The 13,501-nt window shown below is 42.4% G+C and overlaps 2 protein-coding genes across 16 annotated transcripts in view; one reads left to right on the plus strand and one right to left on the minus strand.

Moving 5' to 3' along the window:
* LOC111091657 overlaps nucleotides 1-3,776 on the minus strand; it is a 54,203-nt gene extending 50,427 nt beyond the window's left edge. For 12 of the 15 annotated variants that reach the window (XR_005376421.1, XR_005376419.1, XR_005376420.1 and 9 more), the window contains exons 1-2: nucleotides 3,121-3,776; nucleotides 135-305 (exon numbers count right to left, since the gene is read on the minus strand). The gene's annotated coding sequence lies outside the window, so the exon portion shown is untranslated. Of the gene's footprint in view, nucleotides 1-134; nucleotides 306-1,474; nucleotides 1,597-2,996 lie in introns of all 15 variants that reach the window. The other 3 variants (XR_005376410.1, XR_005376412.1, XR_005376418.1) reach the window with 3 other exon arrangements.
* Nucleotides 3,777-3,867: 91 nt separating this feature from the next.
* Nucleotides 3,868-11,186, plus strand: CLN5 (CLN5 intracellular trafficking protein). Its single transcript, NM_001011556.1, has 4 exons — nucleotides 3,868-4,066; nucleotides 5,758-5,923; nucleotides 6,831-7,056; nucleotides 9,856-11,186. Exons 1-4 carry the CDS (start codon nucleotides 3,918-3,920, stop codon nucleotides 10,365-10,367), a joined length of 1,053 nt encoding a protein of 350 aa, NP_001011556.1. The 5' UTR covers nucleotides 3,868-3,917; the 3' UTR covers nucleotides 10,368-11,186.
* The last annotated feature ends 2,315 nt before the right edge of the window (nucleotides 11,187-13,501 follow it).

A 13,501-nucleotide genomic window follows, 5' to 3' on the forward strand; every position in this document is an offset into this window, starting at 1 on the left:
GAACCATGATGTAGAGCCTGCCACAGGCTCCAAAGTGGTAGCTAAGTCTGTGGCACTCTTTCTGGAAAGGGCTTTAAAGGCAGTGAACATGAATTAAAATGAACAGTTGGTCTCACAGCTTTCAGCTAACTCACCAGTATAATGACAGCATCAAGCTTGCTGGAGCACAGGTCTGCCAAATCTTGTATGTCCCCATGGGCTCTCCTGGCACTTCCCTCCAGCACATGTCCCTTCTCTTCTGCTGGGCTCTCTTTCAAGTGATTAACCATGTACATCTGCTTAGCATTAGGAGCAAATAGCTTCACCTTCAAAAATAGAAATAAAAACAAATGATGTCATTGGCTCTATGAAAATAATCAAGCAAATCAATCTCAGAGCCTAAATCAGGAAGGAAAGTCAGAAAACCACTAAGTAATTCTGTATGCCTTCAGGGCCAACACCAATTACAAATAGCAGCCCCAAAGGAAGAAATTGCAAGAGACTTCTAGAGAGGGGGGGAAAAAAGCTATAAATCAGCTTCTAGAAAGAAAGTAGAACAGAAAGAGGTTGGTTTCCAAATACATACATACACATATCTATCTTCCCACACACATAGTAATATACATGTATGTGTGTGTATATATTACATATATATGTAGTTCCTGAACAGCACAACTCCTGTGCGATCAAAAATTCATGTGTAACTTTGACTACCCCAAAACTTAACTACCAATAGCCTACTGTTGACTTAAAGATCACTGATAACATGAATGGTTGACTAACACATTTTATATGTTGTACGTATTAAATACTGCACTCTTGTAATAAAGTTAGCTAGGAGAAAAAAATGTTAAGAAAAACATAAGAGAAAATACATTTGTAGTACTGTATTAATTTTTTAAAATTCTGCATAAAAGTGGACCTGGACCCACACACTTATATGTACAGTTGGCCCATGATGTTCAAGGGTCCACTGTACATGCTTTATAAAGAGATGGAAGAGAGGATCCGATTTTATAGATAGGAACATAAAACCATGAGCGAATTGATTAAATCTATCTTTAAAGTCTTTCTAAAGCAGGGATCCTTATGCCTGGCTGCATATCAGAATCACTTGGAGAGGCTGAGGCCCAATTACATGGGAATCTCTGGGAATGAAACACTAGCTTGGGCACTGGTAGGTCTTAAAATCTCCTGAGGTGACCCCATCATTTGTCAGGTTTGGCGACCACTGATCTAAAAAGCAAATGGGAAATAACACTCACAAACTCTGAATTAAAATCTCAGGGGTTTTAATGCCAAGAACTCAAAGCAGACCATTTGGAAACTCTTACTTGACCCACTTCCATGCATCAAACCCAACCAAGCTCTGGATTATCACTCCTAGCCTATCATCAGAAATAGTTCCTCTTTCCCCAGCCACTGGATCCTGCAGGGGCAGTGATGTGGGAGCTATGAGGATTTGAAGGCAAGAAAGGAAACTCAGGGTAGTCACCTGTATACTGGGGTCCCTGGTGTCATATCTTCTTCACTGACTTCTACCCCACTCCAAAACTTGCAGGCCCACAATTCCAGGAACTGGACAAGGCTGGTTTGAGTCAAATGTCCCTTGACTTTCTGAGAAGGCATCATTAGGATTACAAAGCATATGATCATAATTTAGCCTCCTGTTAGTAAACTTTGTATTTGATTAAAAGATACATTAATATTCTAAACATTCTCTCTTCCTTGTATTTTTGGTTTTTCAAAACTTCTATCCGTGGAATAGATCTCTCTATGGGAGAGATTCTAAGTACATATATATCCCATTATTAGTAAAAAGAAAAAAGTGAAGAACATTCTGAAGGGCAAGAAAGATGCAAAGAAAAAAAAAAGTGGATTCCTTTTTAAACTAGTAATTCTGGAAACAGATTGGCTTGCGGTTGCTCTGTGAAATTAACTGGGTCCACCTCTTAATTTCAGATGGCAGTGAAGATGAAAATTTAAATTTCACCTACATTCTACCCTACCCCAGAATCCTATAACTTTATTTTTCCCTTTGTGTGAGGAGATGCCATACAATTCCACTGGTGGGCAACAGTTCAGTGGTTGATAAACATGATTTTATCAGGCCACAGTAAAGTTCTGAGTGTTCTTAAGCTAACTGAACGAGGACCCAAGAGAAACCAATTGGATTAAAATTCAATCTATTTTTTGATGATGGATCTTCAAGATTTAAAAACCAAGAGCTAGAGAGAAGGCAGTATAATGAGGGATCAGGCAACAATAGTCTATAAGCATCTTTAGCCTGGGGTGCTTGGGATCGTGGCCAAAAGGAACAGAAGGCAGAACCAGAGCAGAGCAGATGGGGGCTACTGAGAGGCCAAGTTAGGGCTAATGAGGATCCGCTCTCTCACTATTAGAGCTCCCTGCACACGGAATGAAGAGACTGCAGTACCAAGAGAGGAGATCCCCACCCCAGTGCATGGTCAACATGAGGCGCGGTTTGTAGTTCTGGGATGTCCTGAGTAGGATGGGAAGCTCCACTGTGGCCGTCGAGCATATGGTCCCATTATTTGTAAATTGTTACTTTGGAGAGCTGTTTCAGGGTTAAGCCAGGTATGAGTATGTGCCCACCAGGAATCCTGTGGGTACCCTTCAAATTGAGCATTACATTTTAGCTGTCATGGCTAGAATGTGCCGTCCCTCCCTATCCCCTCTTGTGTGGATCCTTGGAGAGGTCGGTTTAGCCTTGGCGATTCTGAACTGGCCATGGAGAGCTGGGATCGCAACCACCTCACCACTTAGCCAAGAGGGCGTTAAAATGGTGCTCTGCCTGAACCTGCACGGAATTCCTCAACCCGGCGCAGAAAGTGGGCACAGGTGGGGGCGGGAGGGAGAGCCAATTCCCATCAGCCCTCAGAAGGCCTGGTGGGCCTGAGGCAGCCAATGCGGCCCCCTCCCCCACCCCCTCGCACGGTCCAGCGCTCACCTACGGCCACCACAGCCACCTCACTAACTAATCGCTATATGCTTACACATACTACGACGGTTCACAAGTGCTGCGGATGAAGTGAAGGCAAGTACAACTCGGAACGCTTTTAATGAACTGTTTATGGACGTATTTCTGACTAAAAGTACGGCAAGCCATGAACATCTCACCAGAAGCAGGGCGGTTGACCCCAATGCTTTCCTGAGGTGGATGAAGGGTCAAGGTAGGGTGACGTAGAATCTTCTCCCGCCATGACGTGGCAGGTTCCAACAAGGAAGAACATCCGGGTGCAAGGGGCGGCCTGGATCAAATAGCGTTCAGAGCAGTACCGCGGGCTCTCTGCTGCGTTGGCCATCGGCTTGGTCGGGTGAGGCCCGGTCATGCCCCCATTACCGTCTTTCTTCCTCACTGCACCACCTCAAACAGTCTTTCCCTCAAATGTTTCCTGTCACCTAGTCTGGACCCTGCGAGGCGGGGTGAAGAGTTCCGTGCTGCGCTAGAGATTCCAAAAGAGGGGCCCAAAGCTGGATTTTTTGTTGGTGGTGGTTTGGTTTCGGCGTGGGTGGTGGCTGTGGAGCGGGGGTCGGGAAACAGCTCTACCGCGGCGGTGATCCTTCAACCGAGGCGCGGGGCCAGGAGAACTCCGCACTCGGAGTCCGTTTCAAAAAAATAAAAAAGGAGGCCCCGAGGCCCGGTTGGAGTGGTCCGCGGAGGCTTCCCGCTCGGCAGTCTGAGAGCCGCCGCCGTGCGGGCCGCTGCGCACCGCAGGGCCCCTCCGCTCCGTCCCGCTCAGGAGGGCGCGCGGCCCCGGCACCGGCCGCGGAAAGGGCGGGACCCGCCGCACCAGAGGCGCGAGGCGCGGGCCCGGGGTTGGCGCAGCGCGGGGGCGTGGCTCTGCGCATGCTCAGCTCGCGGGTCCTCCGCGTCGCCGGGCTCGGGAGGCGCCGGAAGCACCGGGAGCCGCCGCATGGCGCAGGCGGGGAGCGCCGACCCCGGGGTCGGGGGCCATTGGGCCGCGGGGCCTCGGTGCGCGCCTTGGCGCTGGGCCCTGGCGCTGCTGTGGCTGGCGACGGCCGCGGGCGGCCCCTCCCGGCGCCAGTGGCCCGTGCCCTACAAGTGAGTGCGCGCGCGCGGGCGGGCGGGGCGGGCTGGGCCGGCGGAGGACCGCGCTGAGGGCGCCCGCGCTCCGCCCTGCGGCCTTTCTTCCCCTCAGGACCCTCGCGCCGGTGTCTAGGTGACCGAGGCTCAGGACAGCCCCGAACCCTGGAAGAAACGGGGAGTAATGTCATTTGATTGAGTGACTCAGATTCAAGTAACCGACGGTCAGAAAAGTCGGAGGAGACTTTGAATGTGGCGTTTATTACTGACATCGTGCGTGTCGTTAGTTACCGCGAGCACATACCCGGTGGCACAGTTTACAGCATGACAGACTCGCCGGGGTTTTCTGGGACTCTTCTGGTTTTAGCCCTAAAAGTCACGCGTCCTGGGGATCCCCCGCCCCCTTTGACGCGGGCCCAGCGGGAAGGTTGGTGACCTCGTTTCTTCCTCCCTCCCCCCCGGCCCCCCCCCCCCCCCGTTTCCAGTCTGGGTGTAGGATGTGGTCATAGGAGAACAGAGGGGGCACCTGGTGGCTCAGCGGTTGGGCGTCTGCCTCCGGCTCAGGGCGTGATCCTGGGGTCCTGGGATGAGTCCCGCATCCGGCTCCCTGCATGGAGCCTGCTTCTCCCTTTGCCTGTGTCTCTTCCTCTTTCTCTGTGTCTCATGACTAAATAAATTAAATCTTTTTTTTTTTTTTTTTAATGAGGTTTGTTTTGTAGCAAATTCTGTCTTACCAGATCTGCTACTTAGGCTTGCTCTGGGGCACATTCCTCACCAGTTAGAGTGCAGGGGTTGTGGTTCGTGCTGCATCAGTGCAAAATGACAGTGCCTCCCTCCCTCTCCCACCTCAAAGCCTGAATTCCTTATTTAGAGTCTTATTTACTTACCTATTATAATACTTCATGTTTTCTCTACTTTGTGTCCTGACCTTCAGAATAAGCCAGGTCTTCATCTCTTTCTTTGCCCTCCTTATCCTCATCCATTCCACGTCAAGTAGAAGTGATTTCTCCCATAGGACTCTATTTCTTTAGCACTTACCACACTACACTTCATTTCTTGTTTAATGTATTCCCAGCCCCCACGCAAATGTTCTTGAGGAAGGGAACATCATTTTATTTTTATTTTCCTCCTTCTTTAAGTAGTGTCCTACACATAGTAGAGCTTTAATAAATATTGGCTGAAGGGTCATTGGTTAATTTCATTATTTAAAATTTATTTTAAAGATTTCATTGGCTTCATTAAACGATTCATGAATTGGTCCACATCGCATCTAGCAAATAGAGGGGCACTCCTGTTGGTTAATTCTTAAGAAAATAGAAATGTGTTCTATTTAATAATCTTAACATACGGATTGTTTAGGAAATTAAATATCACTTGAAAAATACTCTTATTGAGTAAATGTTTGTCTACTAAATAAGATCTGATCTATCAGAATTTTAAGATATGGCCTCTGTCTTTAAGATTTTCACAATGGGAGCAGGGAACAGGGAAGCATGCATTTATCAAAGTGCTTTTAATGTATCATTTGCTGTTAAAGACATCATTGGAGTTCACAGGATTACAAAATGTTTAAATACTATTGGGCTAAACTTTGAAGGTTTTCTCTGAAAATGTTATTGACTGTGATAATAAAATCTGGATTCTAAAATGTGCAAGAAGAACCAAACTCCTATTAGAATCTAAGTTAGTGCTTTCTTTTTCTTTATTAGGCGCTTTTCCTTCCGTCCAGAACCAGATCCTTATTGTCAAGCTAAATACACATTCTGTCCAACTGGCTCACCTATCCCAGTTATGAAAGGTGATGATGTCATTGAAGTCTTCCGGTTACAAACCCCAGTATGGGAATTTAAATATGGGAACCTCCTGGGACACTTGGTAAGGCTGCGGTTTTGATCTTATAACTTTGGTTAATTAAATGACTTATTAAGTGGAGTTGAGGAAATAATCACTGTTCTAAGGGCTGATTTGAGAACATGTTTAATTGGTGTTCTTGGCATATTTAAAATGGGTAGTCAATGGGGTACCTGGGTGACTCGGTTGGTTAAGCATCTGACTCCTAGTTTTGGCTCAGGTCATGATCTCAGAGTCGTGAGATCCAGCCTGTCATCAGCTCCATGCTGGGATCAGAGTCTGCTTGAGAGTCCATCTCCTTCCCCCTCTGCCCTGCACCCTCCTCAGGAGGGCATGTGCATGCACTTGCAAACTTACATACACACACTCTCTCTCAAATGAAATCTTTAAAATGAGTAGTCAAAAAAATACTACCATGTTTTGTAATCCTGACAATAACAAATGCAGTTGCTTTAATCCCTTTTAATATTCTGAATCCGTACCCAGCTCCTGAAAAGTAAGAAAGGAGGAGGCCCGGAGGAATGGGCAAGACAGGCAGGAAACACTTCACTTCCAGTCCGTGCTGTACGCACTCTTCCTGGGTTAGCTTACCATTTAAGCCTCTCATCACCCTGTGAAATATATAGACTTCCTGAGACTGTGGTATGGAACTTCTCAAACCCATTCTAAATTGTAAGGAAATTAAGAGCACATCCATATAGCAAACATCCTTACTATCTGAGATAAGCAGCAATGGTCAAAATCAGAGTGGATGAGGGCCTAGAATTTGAAGAACCCCAGAGTGGACACATGAATAGCAACATGGAAGTGGAATAGCTGAGCACTCGATCTACTTGATATACAGTTGTGGTGTATTACATTTTCTCCCATTTGGTTCCTGGGCCAGTGGTTACTTCACAGATGCTTTTGTACATGTATGATCTTTACACAGAAAATTATGCATGATGCCATTGGATTCAAGAGTACTTTAACTGGCAAGAACTACACAATGGAATGGTATGAACTTTTCCAACTTGGAAACTGTACATTTCCCCATCTCCGACCTGAAATGAATGCCCCTTTCTGGTGCAATCAAGGCGCTGCCTGTTTTTTTGAAGGGATTGATGATATCCACTGGAAGGAAAATGGGACGTTAGTACTGGTAGCAACCATATCAGGTAAGTTTCAAAAATATGGCAGTATTTGACAATTGTATCAGTATCCAAATGAAAAAAACTACTTTCATTGAGGCATTTCAGTCATGTTCTTCTGAAATGTTAGAAGTCAGTTTACAAAATGTACTTCTGGAAGCAATAGCTTTTGATCCAAACTATTGCTCATGCCAAGTGTCACCTGTAGATGATGAGTAGTATATCTCCTCTCTTTGATGGCAAAAAGTGAATAAAATAATAAAATGTTTTCTGCAATTAAATTGGAGTTGCTAAATAAAATAGTGGAAGAAAATCCACAAAATGCCTGATAAAACAATTGATTAAAGGTCCTGTTAACTGAATCTGGAAAAAGACTTTCAGTGATGATACCATGTTTTTGTTAAGGAATAATAATAGCTACCGCTCATGGAGACTTACTCTGGGCCCAGCAGAGGTTCCGAGTGCTTTATCTGTATCACATGATTTATCATCACGACCACCCTCTGAAATAGTTGTTGTTATCCCTCCCCCCATTTTACAGATGGGGAAACTGAAGCCCCAAGTGGTTAGTCACACAGCTGATAAGTAGGACTCCCAACACTGGCAGTGAAGCCCTCTTGACCATTTTCTTAACTGCTTCACTACATTGCTTCCCGAAACATACACAATCTTAAGGATTTAAGGCTCCTTGAGCAATTGAAATATTTTATCTCTTGAGATTTTCTGTTCTTTTGGATGTATTAAAAAGTTGCTGAAACCCTTGGAATTTTGCTTCATGTATTGCATTGTTGGGTAGTGATGAAAGGAGTTAACTTTTATCAGAAACTGGCACATGACCTTGGGTGACATTTTACTTTATTGACTCGTTACTTCATGTATAGAACGGGGATGAGGCTCCATTACATCCTAGAGATACGAGCTTACCCATATGATTTATAGAGTTCTGCGTTATGATTGTTGTTCTCCAAGAAAGTGGAAATATCTGGAATGAAAGCCCTGTTTGTGATAAGAATTCTGTAAATCACAGGACTTGAGGACGTTATGATGCTTTCCACTTGGGTAGCTCTTTACATAGCATTTTGGAGCATGTTATCGCACAGTTCAGTGAGGAGGATAAAACTCTTCTTCCTTTCATAAGCAAGGAATCAAGTGTCAACCAGGTAGCATCACTTACCAGTCTCTTCAAGTCTCAGATCCGGTTGTAGAACCAGGAATAGAAGAGTGACTTAAATGTCACCTGGGGATCTTCTAACTGTACACCATGCTGTTAGCTGATCTCCCTTCCTACTTTCTAATCCATGTGCCCCAAATCATCCCAACGGTATCAAAGTTTATTTTTCTTCTAACAGTGTTAGTACTCTCAGCATTAATACTCTTTATTTTTTCATTCAGGCCAGTTCTCATTTCTCCTTGTCCACCTATATCATTATCCGAAAATACTTTTCTGCCATCAGTGTACAATACAAACAAGTGATCCCTATTTTATGTAAAATAGTTTGTAATATGCTAGTACTTAAATCTTTCAAGTTACCAATCTGCTTTGTGATTAATCCTGTCCATTTTCTCACGTTACAGAGTAGTATTTTGAAGTATCCTTATCTCTTAATTATAGCAGTGATTTTTTAAAGTTGAAGAACACTAAAAACAGTGCCCCCAGTTCTAAGAAAACAGGCTTTATATTCAGAATTTTAATTCCATAAGATTGATAAAAGCAGCCTTTGTATAGGACATGAAGTATTAATTTCATGGACTCAAGTTGAAGCACTTGAGAAAGGTTCACACACGGTGACAAGGTGAAACGTTGGGACCAAGCTCTATTAGGTATTGTAAATGCCCCGATGAGGTTGTAGCCATGCAGCGTAGGGTATTTTGTTAACATTTGGAGAGATTCCTCTGGTATAAGATGATAGAGTGTGAGAGCCGTCAGAATCTGTATAGTCCACAAATGTGGCCAAAAGCATTTCCTGTTTAGTTGCTTCACCGGAAGAATTTGTATAGTTGGTGGAAAGGCTATAAGCAGAATCCGACAGCTGAAAGTATAGGGAGGAAAGGGAGGTAACAAATATTCAAGGTGGAGAGGGTAGAGTAAGTACTTCTCTTGTAACGTTAGCAGGCGAGCCCTCTAGAGGAGCTCTTCCCCTGGCTGCCATTCATAGTTTGCATACCGAACTTTGTGACAGAAAAGCTCTGCATCCTCCTTCCACCATTCTTAACACTGCCTTTGCTCCATTCACTTTTACCTCTTACATAATTTTTCCCTTATTTTCTTTCTTTTGCTTCTGAATCCAAGATTTGTTGAGTGGGGTAAAGAAAGAGGGCTTCTGCATGTGTGTAACTTTGCTTTTCTTTTCTTTTTTTTTTTTTTTTTAAAAGATTTTATTCATGAGAGACACACACAGAGAGAGAGAGAGAGGCAGAGACACAGGCAGAGGGAGAAGCAGGCTCCCATTAGGGAGCCTGACATAGGACTTGATTCCAGGACTCCAGGATCACGCCCTGGGCAGAAGGCGGCACTAAACCGCCGAGCCACCCAGGCTGCCACTTTTGATTATAGCTTAAATGATTATAGAATTGGTATGTAGGACTGTATATACCTACGATATCTAACGTTTACAATTCAGAAATACCTTGTGCCTTGAAAAGTAGAATGGCTGAGCTTGGATTCCTATTGTGAGGTGCAGGATTGGAACTATTATAAATAACTAGATAAATAATAATAAAAACTATTATTTATTCATGGTCTTAATCAGGTTAGAACATTTTACGTGAAACTAATATGATTTGCTTTGGTGTTCACATAGGTAATTTTTTTTTTTTTTAACCTAGGAAACACATTTAACCAAATGGCAAAGTGGGTAAAGCGGGACAATGAAACAGGAATTTATTACGAGACGTGGACTGTTCAAGCCAGCCCAACAAAGGGGGCTGAGACATGGTTTGAATCCTATGATTGTTCTAAATTCGTGTTAAGGACATACAAGAAGTTGGCTGAACTTGGAGCAGAGTTCAAGAAGATAGAAACCAACTATACAAGAATATTTCTTTACAGTGGAGAACCTACCTACTTGGGAAATGAAACCTCTATTTTTGGGCCGACAGGAAATAAGACTCTTGCTTTAGCCATAAAAAGATTTTATTACCCCTTCAAACCACATTTATCAACTAAAGAATTTCTGCTCAGTATCTTGCAAATTTTTGATGCAGTGATTATACACAGAGAGTTTTATTTGTTTTATAATTTTGAATATTGGTTTTTACCTATGAAATTTCCTTTTATTAAAATAACATATGAAGAAATCCCTTTACCTAAAAGAAATGAAACACTTTCTGGTCTATAACATTTTAATTCCATTGCTCTTTTTTTCCTTCTGTCACCAGCATATATATTTTTCAGGGGGTGATTTTACATTTGTGGATTTCTTAGGCCTTTCTGCCTTGGAGCAGAAATGCACCTGGGCAGAATTGCTGCATATCATCTCAGGACTTTTTTGGAGAGAAGCTGAAACTCTTACTGCATTGGCCAAAGTGAGTACATTGTACATTAGGTAATCTTGATTTCAAACTCCAAGCCTTTGTTAGTATGAATTACAGTTCATATCAGATATATAGGATCTTTGGACCCCTTATTTTTAAATTGTGGATATGGTATGCCAAGATTTTTTTAAAATACCCCCAGTGACATTTTCACGGCAGGAGCTACTTTTTCGTGGCACGGTAGTTATGGTTTTCATTTAAGCACTTTTTGGTGGTTTAGACTGATGTCACAGCTTTTGTAACTTTCGGGACCAGATCTAGCAGTTTGATTTTGTTCTATTCACTTAAAGACTAATTTGGACACCATAGCTGTAGCAATGGTGCTTCTAAATGAGGTAAAAACAGTGTTCAATAGTACAAGTTTCTAGCTAGCATTTGAGAATTATAGCTAGTAACTGGCATTTTGTGATTTAGATGGCTCATAAGGCATTTCTGAACCTTAGTGTCCGTATGTCTAAGATGATTCATCTGTCAGGACTGTTGTAAAGATTGAAGCCATGTGTGTATTTTTCAAGGGAAAGTTGCAGTAAATGGTAGCTATAATGATGAATCAAAGAACAAAGTGCCATCCTTGATCTGGCCTAATGTAGTTTACCAACCTTTCCTGGGTTTTATAGTAATAACCTAGACTTTGAGCTGACAGTTTGCTTCTGCAGTTCTTCAAACACCTAAGACACAGAAGTATGACTGCAGATACATCTGGGTGAATAGGCTTCAAGAGAAATTGAAGTTATTTTCTGGAAGCTGACATTTTCCCTAAACCTGTCAGATAGGGGACAGGTTTTTGTCAGGATCTCCAAGTAGCTGTTCTTCCACTTAGTCCCATCAAACAAGGTTTCAAGGTCCTTCAGATGTTTAATGATCAACCAAATACTGTCTATTCATGGAAAAAACACCAGTCAGTAAGATGATGGAGCAGAGACAATCTATAATATGTAAATTGTTACTCGGTTTCTACTAACATTGAGTGCCTCTTGAGAGGTTAGTACAATCTCACTGGATTCTCCTACAAAGCCTAAACTTGGGTATTATTTACCTGATCCAAATGAGTCAGTTGAGGCTTAGAAAGGTTAAGTGACTTTTTTTTTTTTTTTTTAAGATTTTTTTTATTCATTCATGAGAGACACACGCAGAGAGAGGCAGAGGCACAGGCAGAGGGAGGAGAAGCAGGCTCAAGGCAGGGAGCCTGATGCAGGAATCGATCCTGGGACTCCAGGATCACGCCCTGGGCCAAAGGCAGGCGCTAAACGGCTAAGCCACCCAGGGATCCCTTAAGTGACCTTTCCAAGGCGACCTAACTACTGGTAACAGAGCCACATTTTGAACCAGTTCTGTTGACTCCATGACATACACTATCAAGCAAGGTTTCATTGCTACTCAAAGTGTAGTCCTCAGACAGTGCCTGCATATGTTATCAGCACCAGAGGTTACTGGTCAAGTAAATATTCTGATAGGAAACATTCAGAAACTACTTTTAAAGCAATTTATTGGAGTAATTTTATGTTGAATCTAGTAATAAATGGCTTGTATTTTGTATGTTTCTGCTTTTATCTCATTTGTCTAGGAATTCATTTTTATTGTATTTTTCAAAACTATACATAGTACAAGAATCTGAAAATAAAAACCCAGCCCTTTACCACAGATAGCCTGGGAGGCACTGCATTATTCTGCTTACTGCACAGAGGCAAAGTCTTGCTCAGCTATATGAGGAGAACTCTGTTTCACTGCCTACCATTTAGCCTATGTACTCATGGTAATAGTGCCTAAATATTCATAATTAATTTTGCCTCTTAAACCTGCTAGTTGTCTTCAGAATGCCACAAACTTGGATTCTTGTGTTATCACCACCTAGTGGCTGAAGTGGGGCAATGCCAACTTTTAGTGGATATTTAGGAAAATTGATCTGGGAAAACAATTTTGGATTTTCTAGAACAGTGCTAGGGTAACAAGCAAAAACTCTTGTGCCACATTTGTGTTAACTCTAAAACACAGAACTTGGTTCTGTAGCGAAGACAGATGAGTACATCTGGATATGGAATTTGAATTTTAAAGCCAAGATTCTAAATAGTCATGTTAGAAAAAGCATTCAATATTTTTCAGTTCCTAAGAATATGAACAAATGAAGGAATTCTGTGAAAATAGGTAAATTCAGGTGACTATAGCACAGAGCATAAAATTCATATTAGTACTTAAGAATTTACCAAACTTGTCAACTGTACTTCCAAGATGAAGTAGGGCTTTTGGAGTAGACTTAGAATGAACATGCTTTCAAAATGGTAGATGAAAAACCAAATTATGGCCAGGTGGGAATTTGCCAATTAAATTTTGCTGTCCTTTGATCTACTATATAACTTAAACATGGTTCCTATTTTTCCTGTTAATTTGTTATGAATGAATAAAATTTCCTCTATTTTTAGAGAAACCATTTTGTTACTTTTGTTGAAATTTGACTTAGGGCTTTAGAGTAAATATATCCTCATTAATTCTGGCTCAGTATTAAGTACATATACCCACAAAGTATCATCAAATATATATATATTTTTTAAAGATTTTATTTATTTATTCATGAGAGACACAGAGTGAGAGGCAGAGACAAAGGCAGAGGGAGAAGCAGGCTCCATGCAGGAGCCCAATGCAGGACTCGATCCCAGTTCCCCCAGGATCACACCCTGGACTGAAGGTGGCACTAATTTAGCTGAGCCACCCGGGCTGCCCATCAAATGTTATTTTAATAGGTACCTACAGAAATATAGTCCAAATGTTAAAATACTAAACGTTAAATATTTGGAAGGCCTGATACTGGCTCCTTTGAAATCAGGGGGAAAAAAGTCTTAGGAAACTTCATCTAGGTTTATAATCTTGGTCTGGTGGTACTTAATGAATTTTTTGGTACTTCAGTTCCTTTAAGATTTTTTTTTTTAAATTGTTGGTATGTTAC

The sequence above is a fragment of the Canis lupus genome, chromosome 22, assembly GCF_011100685.1.
Source record: "Canis lupus familiaris isolate Mischka breed German Shepherd chromosome 22, alternate assembly UU_Cfam_GSD_1.0, whole genome shotgun sequence".
Classification (NCBI taxonomy): Eukaryota; Metazoa; Chordata; class Mammalia; order Carnivora; family Canidae; genus Canis; species Canis lupus.

Bases quoted from the DNA above. Each gene is read 5' to 3' on its own strand.
- CLN5 (NM_001011556.1), top strand. From the start codon at position 3,918: ATGGCGCAGGCGGGGAGCGCCGACCCCGGGGTCGGGGGCCATTGGGCC. The intron at 5,924-6,830 runs GTAAGGCTGCGG...ATCTTTACACAG, and splicing joins GGAACCTCCTGGGACACTTG to AAAATTATGCATGATGCCAT. The intron at 7,057-9,855 runs GTAAGTTTCAAA...TTTTTAACCTAG, and splicing joins ACTGGTAGCAACCATATCAG to GAAACACATTTAACCAAATG.